At 32.4% G+C, this 10,433-nt stretch overlaps 1 protein-coding gene across 1 annotated transcript in view; it reads left to right on the forward strand.

Moving 5' to 3' along the window:
• LOC106461916 (tubulin-specific chaperone D-like) overlaps positions 1 to 10,433 on the forward strand; it is a 195,197-nt gene that overhangs the window by 19,685 nt on the left and 165,079 nt on the right. The window contains exons 2-3 of the mRNA XM_022389009.1: positions 2,575 to 2,759; positions 5,630 to 5,768. Coding sequence (XP_022244717.1) covers positions 2,575 to 2,759; positions 5,630 to 5,768 — 324 coding nt within the window. The remainder of the gene's footprint in view (positions 1 to 2,574; positions 2,760 to 5,629; positions 5,769 to 10,433) is intronic.

A 10,433-nucleotide genomic window follows, 5' to 3' on the forward strand; every position in this document is an offset into this window, starting at 1 on the left:
TTGACCAGGAACCTTTACAAAGTTTGAACATTACAAATTATCTAACTTCTGTGGATTCTCATCAGACATTAGTAATTTTACGAAAACATTATATAAATTCATCCTGGAAAACTTGGCATGTGTGGCTGGTAAATAATGAAGGACAAAGCTAGCTAGCTCCCTGTGAATTGAATTATACCTACATCAACTCATAATCAACTCGCTCATCATGAACCCTTGATAAGATATCGAAGAAGTTTCAGACTAGAAAGAAGACTTTGTATTGCTTGTAAGTCTGTAAAATTTTTGTATATAAATCATAGTGTGTAATAACTATTTGTGATAACTGTTATTGTAAATTGTATTGTTGTGTGTATATTAAAATGTATTTGTGTTAAAAAAAAAAAGAAAACTGTGTGTATCAATCTTGTTGGCAAATATCATAAACTGATTATATATCGGCTTTTACTAAACTGCTAAATCCAAAGTACAATTTAACTACTAAATATAAAGTATCATTTAACTCGATTTCAGGCTATTTGAAATTCTAATACATAACAAAAGTAATTTTTATGTTAAAATAGAAAATACTTTTCCTCATATCAAAAATCTCAAATTTCCTCCTAAATGGATTTTAAACGTTTTATTTTCGGTAAAACTTTATAGTTTATCTGTTATTTTTTCTACCCTTTCTCAAAACGGAATCAGTCAAACCACCAAAAACAAAATCGAAAAGAACCTAAATTAACCTTTTTTCTTTCTAGAATGACTTCAGATTGTAACATGAAACTGTAATTGTTATCCTAAGTAGCTCTGAGTTCGTAACATCATACATATATTTATAATTAAATTTTATTGTTTTATTGCTATTTGAACCATGCCATTACTAGTTGTAAATCATTTACATGCGTGCCATTTTGATTATATTATTATTATTATTATTATTACTTATTTTACCTAATCTAGTCTTATATAACTTTAGATGATCTGTATTTTTAGATTTTAGTTACTTTTACAATATTAAATAAATAATAAATATGAAAAATAAGAAATAAAGTACTTACCTAGTCATCTTTTTTCTTGCTGTCGGGTTTCGAAATGAGTTAAGCCTAATTTTTTATAGTGATGATAGTAATGCATTTAATAATTTTTATGTAATTAAATAATGCACCAAAGAATATTATCTAATAACATGCAAAAAGTAAACAAATTCACTTACCTCTCAGAATTTTACTGGCTTTCTAACTGTATGACAAGAGCCGTTACAAATTCATCTAACTTTGTCATTAACTTTCCCACGGGAACGAATCTTGTATTGTGAGTGAAATTGATGATATTCTGCTCAGAATACATTATACAATATGTCAGTTGATAGATGAAAATCTTGACTTTGTACTGGTTATAGGTAATATATAATGAAACCTAAGAGAGAACTATCAACAAATTCTGAAAGAGAGGATGTGACATGTGGGTGTGGCAGGAGGCGGCTGATTTTCTATTCGATAGCTCTGTAACCAAACAAAATTGAAAACTAAAAATTATGGTTTTCTGAGCAATAACATTTCTATAGAGAGTAATTTATGTTTAATTTTGTACATTTTCGAGGGGTGATAGATAAAATAGGGATGATAACATCCTAAGACAAAATGTGTCGTGGGTCACACTAGTGGAAAATCAGGATTTTTTTTAATATTCCCTTGTATAATTAAGAACTTAAAACTTGTATACTATTAAAATATGGATTATTAGGTAAGATTTTATGCTCTTCTAATTGGTATAACATAAACAAAAAGTAGTTTAATAAAATTTTGAATGTAAGACACTAAAACCTTGTGTCATGCACAGTAAAGGACACCCATAGAGATACGGTTAATGCACTTTGTGAAAAAAAAAAGAGGCTAGGTTTCTGGTTCCCCGGTTCTTTTAGTTGGTTTGTCATACAAGACTGGTTTCATTAATGTGCATTATTTACTTGTTTACATCAGTTGTGTTTCTGATCTATATAGTTAGCATTGTTTTTATCAGAAGTTCTTATTGATTTAGTAGTTGCTGCTGAAATATTAGAGATAGTAAGTGTAATGAGGCCTAAACTGAAAATTGTTCTTTGACAGAACTATTTACAATTCTTAAATTATGGATTTCTTTGCTTTCTGGTATGTACCAATAGTTTGTATTATTGTTTTTGTCAAAAACATATATGTAAATAAAAGTAAGAAATTTAGCTTGGTTCCTTAATTGTTTGGGAATGGCCTTAATAAGTATAACTGTTTTTTGTTTGTCTGCTTATTCCTGTTGTATGTTTGTATGCTTCATGTATTCAGAGTAATTATCATGATGTAAAATATCTAGAAAGTACTGTACTTGTTATAGTGGTCCAAAGGGAGGTAAAAACTATTTTTAGGTTATGAACCTTTATTTAAAATCTAATGCTGTATGATACCTATACTTGTGAAGTAGCTCTGTACATTATAGTGTATTAAGACACATATCTAGTTAATGTAACAAACAGTTTTAATTCAATTGATTGTATATGAACATTCTTATATATGTTATTAACAGTATTTTTAGAGTATGTCTTATTTGATTGATTTTTAGGTAGCTGATGTTGAACCCGTTCTCTCACTGTTGGCAGAACAAAATCCATTTGATCATGAAACATGGGAAACACGTTATATATTGCTTCTTTGGCTTTCCATCATTGTCATGATTCCATTTCATATGGAAAGACTAGATAGTAATAACAAGTTTAATGAAGGTCAGAAAAAGCCAACCATGGAAAGGTAAATCCATTAGTTGCTATAACATTTTAGCAGTTAAAAAATTTTTTGAGAAAGTAATCTAATTTACTAGTATGTGTTAAAAAGATGTTGAGATGAGATATGATCTGAAAGTTTGGAATGATTAGAAGTGGGACAAATTTTGTTTGGAATTGAGGTTAACAGGTAGTTAAGGGAATCCTCAGTTGTTGAAACTTGAACACTGCTTACTACTTCCTACATGCAGAAATACGAGTGGCAGAAATATATCATGGTGGAGAAAATAGACCTTGAAGCTCCAGGACTTACTGGAGTAGTTTCTGCTGGACTCTGATGCACTTGTTACAAATCACTGATGCTTCTATTATATTTATATGCTTTTTGTGACTTCTAATTAACATTGTTTATAAATAAACCCTCAAATTCTAATAACTTTGTTACCAGTAAGAGAGCATTATCTCCATGGCTTAAGTGAGTTATCAACTACTAATCACTTCACTTGTACCAAGATTCCATTAATAACAACTTTTTGCTTTTTCTCATTAAACCATCTTACAATGCAGTTTACTAGAGTTTCCCAACCTCCACCAATATGATTTTATTACCTAACCAAAATATTTTAAAAGTCTAAGGACACCAAATGCAATTTTATAAAAGTAGCAGTTGAGTAGCATTTCCTTAACATTAATTTCAGGTTTCAGCTTGTGAGTGAACAAGCTCTCTTTTATATGGAGGGTCTGTTTATCATTGCCCCATGCTAAGATCCAAAACAAATCAGATTGGTTGGACAACAATACCACATTCTTTAAGGGCATGTTCCTCTATAGCAACTTGGTAGGGGATCTTAACTTATTATTATCTTTCACTAATGTTATCAATTTTCTTTAAGTAGAACTGATGTAGACTTGCTGATAGCAAGAACAAGTAAATTTATAAGCAACAAATGACGATTATAAAACATAAATTTGGTCCTTCAATCTAAAGAAAGACAGTTGCCGACAATTATGTTTAAACACACATCTCAACTGTATTTGTGGATACACCCCTTTAATAACATTCTTTAACTGATTTTTAACAATCAAAGAATATTTATTCATATATGGTAAACTGATAATTATAGGTTACTTAGAGTCTCCATATAATTACAAAGTATTCTATCAATGATAAAAATAGGGAAGTCATTCTTCCCTAGTTTAGTCTAGTTTCGAACGAATTAAAAACTCAAATTACTGATATTGACAAGCTAGAATATAAAATAAGAGCCTCTTATCTTTTCAATTTATTAAGATATTGCTCATGTAATAAATCAAACACAGTGGCACCTTGCCCACCTCTTTCCAGTTTTGGAAATGCTCCCTTATATACACTTATTTCCATATATGACATGAATAAACAATTGGAAGCTCAGAATGTCCCCCTAGTGGCTTTCTCAGCAATTTTAACAGGCTTGGTGCCATTTCTCTCTTTTTGAACCAATACTTCAATGAGGAAGGGTTGATCTTTAGTCTGCTCAAAATATCATATTTTTTAGACTATAATATATCTTAGTTATTAAGCTTTAAAAATGATAGGGGAATTCTATGGTATTAATGTAGTAATTTATGATTTTTTAGTTATTCAAAAGTATATATAAAACCTAAAAAAAGCATATTGTTTCATATCCTCCACATGCAGAATTTTTAAAGGCTTAGAAACATACGTCAAGCAGCAACCAAGTACACAGGTCATAACTAGAAGAGATAATTGTTTGCTTTTCTTCTTTATTTACTGTTCTATGTTTTAGGAAAAATATGTATAAGAACTTATTTCAAAATAGCAATAATCTATATACTGATGCCATAAGTTCAGTAAGGAGCTTATCTTTTTAATTTATTTATTGACTCTGGTTACTACACCATCATACCAATTTGGGATTCTATTTCTTCTGTGGTTAGGTGAGTAGCATTTCTGAACTTTACATTTTTCTTATCCAAAAAATGTATTTTATATAGTTACATTTCCACAGTTACATTCCCTTCCTCCCCATTTTTGATGTTGTTTTTTTGCCCCATCAAGAATTATCCTTTTTAGAAGTACTAATGCTCATGGGCTTTACTGTGTATAGAGGATGTGTTACCTTCCTATTGGGAAAGAGCTACAGTCTAATGATGATTACATCATAAGTTGACACAGTACTGTTAATATGTGTAGGGTGGGAGTTTTATTCAAGACTTTTGGCAGTGGTGCAAGGTAATAGCTGTTTGTTCTGTGGAGTGTTAAGTATCTGAAATATATTGTCAGGTAAGGGTGATATTAACATTTGTCCTTCCATTCCCATTAATGTTTCTTATAGTTACATACACAAAATAATTTTCTTTCCTTTATTCTCTGACCCTTCCTGTCTCTGTCATCTAACACCAAAATATTTGTAAGTAAGAAATAACACAAAAATTTGAAAAGCACTGGAATTCATTAATAATGTTTACAGTAATGGTTTCTTTAAGCTTTTTGTCTGTATATTCTGAAAAGCAAAACAAAAGTCAGTTTGGGGGTAGGAAGGTTACATGTGGTAAAAAAAAATATCTTAGCATCATCGAGTCTTTGTTAAATCCTCTGAAAACATTGATAAATTTTCTGTTTGAAAGTCATGATATATTTTGAAACATTTGTCTGTATTTTGTCTTTAATTCTCTGAAATTTATTATTACCTTGGCATATTTGTTGTGCTTCCATCACAGGAAATTGAGGACTACATAGTTTGGCTTACTTGAGTTTCATAACTTCATAGTTAATTTTTAATATTAGCTGTTGTTGTTTTTTTTGAAGTTGAGAACCAAATTTATGCTGCAATTTAAAAAAATATTAACTTTTTTTTTACTAAAAACATTAATTTTGTCTAATATGGTTTATTTCAGAATCATTGATGTCATTAAATTATATCTCAGTGTTGGAGATAAGGTTCAAGATGCTGCTGCTTTCCTGGCATCTCGTTTTATTACTCGTCCTGATGTCAAGGAGGTGCACCTTTTTTCATTTCTGGAATGGTCTTTACAGGTATGATCAGAGTTACAAACTGTAGTTGCATGTATATCATTCTGTACCAGAATAATGTCACGTGTTTACTCATATCTTAAAGCAGTTTGCAAATTATAATGATCTGTAGAAACATCTTATCAAAGTCGAACTCAAATAACAATGCCTCAAAGTTTTTATGAGTTTTCACATATATCAGTCCAAGCTTCTTTGTGAGTACTATATATATAAATGAGATATTGAAAAGGTTTACAGCTCTTTTGTTTTAGTCTTTAATTATTAAGGTAGCTGATTTTGAATCTGCAGGACTATGAAGTGCGAAATATCATGATCAGATCCTTGAAAATGATGTTCAATGTTCATTGAAATGTCAGGCAGCTTCTTGTGTGTATCTCTTTCATGATGTATTTATCTTTATTTTATTAGTTATAAAAAATGTTATTCATTTAAAAATCTCAAATATAACAAAACCAGTCTATAACCTTGTATAAAATGTAAGATATATAAATATTTCTGTAGCACATTGGGATCTGATGTTTTTTTATTAGTTGAAATGGTATTTAATATATCATTCTGTAAAAAATCCTTCAACAGTTGACATAATACCACCTCTGATTTACATCATATTCAATGCAAAGTGTTGTTCTGGGCAGAAAATAAATTTTCAGTTTTATAGGGTCAAGGGATCATAAAGTATAGAAAATAAAAATTTGGTCAATAGTTGTCTCTTCTGCTTTTTAATCAATATTTACTTAAAACTATTTGTACTAAAGACTTCTGTTAGATGTATAGGGTGTCCAAAAAGTCTGGAACCATAGGCACTCAACATGTTTTATGGAATTTGTTCCACCTGCTGTCTTTTTAATTTAAAACAAGTTTGAATTAACAGCAAGATAAACTTAACCTTCTCATGCTTTGACAATACCATAATCAGTCATGTATCTGAAATTAAGAAAAGCTGCAACTTACTTTTCGGACACCCTGTAGTTTAGTGGAAACTGCTTGGAAATTCCAAAAATAGTATGTGAAATACAATTTGAAAAACAGCAAGTGTTTTGCATTGACTTGATTGTGAAACCACAAAAATACAATCTTGAAAATATTTTGATGAAAATGTCAGTGCCATTGCTTTTAACTGCTGTGAGTAAAAGAAGACTAGCTTATTGGTTTATCAGTTTGTCTGAATGAATGAGTAAAGTTAATTCAAGTAAAATAAGTAAATAAATAACTTGATGTTAATAAAAATCATAAACCTAAATGGTAAAAATTACAGTTCACCAACGTAATCTAGTTTACATGAAACTGTTATTGTTCAAACAAATAATTATAATTAATAGTATCTAGATCATTATTATATTAACTGCATCTCAGCCAGTTTGATGAGCCCTTGTATTGGGTGAAAGGCCTCATTGGCATTGGATTAAGCAGATGTAATGTGGTTGACATATTTCACTTGAAAGTTGTCATAATATTATGTACAAAGTTATAAGAAGGTAATATTCTTTGTTTGCTATGAAATGAATCATACTTAAATTATCCCATTAATTTCAGGGAAATCCTAATAATACTGATATAAAACAACCTGTAAATATCTGAAACACAGTCACTCAGCTATTTGAATTATACAGCATATTTTCAATGGGTATCAAATATTTTTTTTTTTCTTATTCAATATTGATAGTACTGGTAGTACGTGTATTATAATCTTTCTTTTGAATACATGAATTTTATGTAAAAGTCTCCAGGTACATCCAGGTGTTCTCAACTTCTTGGTAGAATGAAAAAAAAAAGATACAGTGTTAAACTAGCCATTTTACTTGCTTAATAAAACAGGTTTGGTTCTTTATACATTGAATCTCAGTTTTTTTAAAACAGCTAATATAAGGTTAAAAAAATAGTAAAAAGGAAAAAAATGTAAGGTTTTGCACATGTTAAGATAATAGGATTAGATGATCAAAGTCAGTGTATGCAAACCCAGAAACATGTAGGAATGATGGAAGATATCTCATTGCAGTCCTGAAATTGAGTTTAAAGTATGTGTCTGACAAGATGTACTACTTGAAGAATGTGAACCTTTCCAAAACACAATGAGTCATTATCTTTGAGGCAAAACGAACAACAATTTCAAAGCTTAAGTTTTTATTATTTGCTGTTCATCAATGACTTACAAAATTCTGATACAATACTTTGCCTTTGCTAATGTATTAGCTTTCCTTGATTTTGTACTGCTTTTTGTATGTGCAATTTTTTGCTTGCTACTAGCCTTGAGGCTCTTACCTAAATTCATGTATTTCCACATGGGGCTGCTGTGCTGTAGCGTGCAAATAAACACTCAACAACCCTCCATGGATAGGGGTAGGATACACCCTCCTAGTGTAGCCGACTCACTCTTTTCTGATTGTTAAATCATCACTTCTCAATTTGGCATTTGCATGTGTAGATGTGTCATTTTTTCACTTGTGTCAATGATTAATACTTTGCTTTTTTTTTGACAACATTTTTTTTTCTGTTATATTTACTTAGTTTGTGAAAGGCTTTTGATTATTTATTTATTTCCTTTCCACATTATGAACTTGCAAGTTCATGTTACTGCTACTTTATCTGGTGTGGATCCACAAGATCTTGTTTATGCTAGAAAAATTACTACTATGGCTTCAGGCCACCCTCTCTCTCTGTCGAGGAGATGTCAGCCATTTTGGGTTGGGAGTTGGAGTCCTACATGCGACTTGATCTGTCTTCTGACTCAAGGAGAGATATTCCTTTCCCTGGGGATCCTTTTCAAGAGGATGACACTTTTGACTCTCTATTTCCTCCACCTGTTTTTGCTGTAGTTTCTCAATTCACTGTTATTGATTTACCTTGTCCTTCCTTGTTCTTTTTAGATATGGTTTCTCAGGTTTGTTACCTTTTTGTCTCTTTCTCCTGTGTCTTATGATTCTTCCCTGCTTCATTCTGGCCTGGCTACTGATTATTTTGTTTTTCTCCCTTCCACAGATATTCAGGTCCATGCAGATCAATTTCTTTCTCACCTTTATATTGGATCCAGCATGCCTCATCCTCCTTGTTTGGTGGACACACATGACTTGGCCTCCCATTGGGCTGAGTTTCCCTTTCTTAACTGTCAGAATTTGGAGTCTCTTATTTCGTCATAGGGGTTAGATCCTTTCTCTTTACCTTTCCCTAGCCCCATTTTCTCATCTTTATCTCACCTTTAGTACTCTACTACGTTATCTCTCATCCATCTGCTTGCTTTATGAGGCTATCCACCATTCACCTGAGTGATTTTCAGCAGATAGTCTTTCTCTTGTTTTTTTTTCTACATTGGCACATTTATCTTCATCTGCTTTATCTCTTCATACATGGTTGATTTGCTGTTGGAACCACTTTCTTGGGTGCATTTGCCTGCTTCATATCTATGAGACTTTCATCTGGCTCCTTTCCTTTCTGTTTCTGGGAGTGGCCCTGATTCGTTGGAATCTCATGTGGAGGCTATGTGCCAACACTCCTTTATTTATTCTCTGGTTTTCTATCTCTTGTCTTCTGGCTACCATTCCTCTCCCTGTTCCCCCTATCTACGTTTTTGCTCTTATCTGTCTGCACTTTCACCATTACCTTCAATGCCATTCATATTGACAGTCACTATCCCTTGAGTTCAGACATGGAAGGGGCCTGACTTGCTCACCTGTGGTACCCAGTTGCAGCTGATTGTTGGGTCATTCAGAAGTTATCAGAGGGACTGGCTCTTTGTTTTTCCTCTCCTCCTCCTCTATCTCCTATTCCCATTCATTTTCTTTCTCCTTAGGATACGGTTTATTACCAGCATCTGTTAGAGATGGTTTTGGATCTCTTGGAAAATGATGTCATTCAACAGGTTTTACATCTTTCTCTGGGTTTTTATTCCTGTCTGTTTCTCATCCTTAATAAAATGGAGAATTAGCATCCTGTTATCAATCTTTCGAGCCTCAATCACTTCATTGACCTCCCTTGTTTTACCATGGAGTTCTTTCTCACCCTTAGATGGTCTTTCCCTCCAGGTCTATGGATGACCAAGGTCGATGTCTTATATGCTAACCTTCTCGTTTCTATTTCCTATTTCCCCTACTTCCTGTGGTTACCTTCATTTTGTTCATTGAGGTCAGGCATTTCAATTCCATGCTCTACCCTTTGGCCTTGCTTTGGCTCTATATGTTTTCTGTCAGGTGATCAGAATTTTTACTGATCACATTCATGGCCTGGGACTGTGGTTTAATTATTATATGGATGACTGGCTTCTTTTGGCACCATCCCAACCAGTCTCCTACAACCATACTCTTCTCCTCCTTCAGGAGTCATCATGTCTGGATTGGCTGGTCAAACTGGAGAAATCGCATCTCATTCCGACTTAGTGTTTCATTCATTTGGGTGAGTTTTTCAATTCTCACCTCAGTAGAGCCCAGCCTTTTCCTCTTTGTTTGAGGGACATGGAGCACCTAGTTTACACAGCCACCCCCTCTCTTTGGGTCATGCTCATGTGCATCATCTTTAACTCTTCCGACACGGGGTCGGTCGATTTGACCGAGTCACGAGTCCTTCTGTATTCGTTTTAAAGTTAACATCAGTTTAATACTTATAACTCTCTATATATTGGGTATATCTTCACGAAATTTGTCAGTCTTTCAGTTAATATTACAAGTCTTTCACATACAA

This window comes from Limulus polyphemus, unplaced genomic scaffold, assembly GCF_000517525.1.
Source record: "Limulus polyphemus unplaced genomic scaffold, Limulus_polyphemus-2.1.2 Scaffold1058, whole genome shotgun sequence".
Lineage (NCBI taxonomy): Eukaryota > Metazoa > Arthropoda > Merostomata > Xiphosura > Limulidae > Limulus > Limulus polyphemus.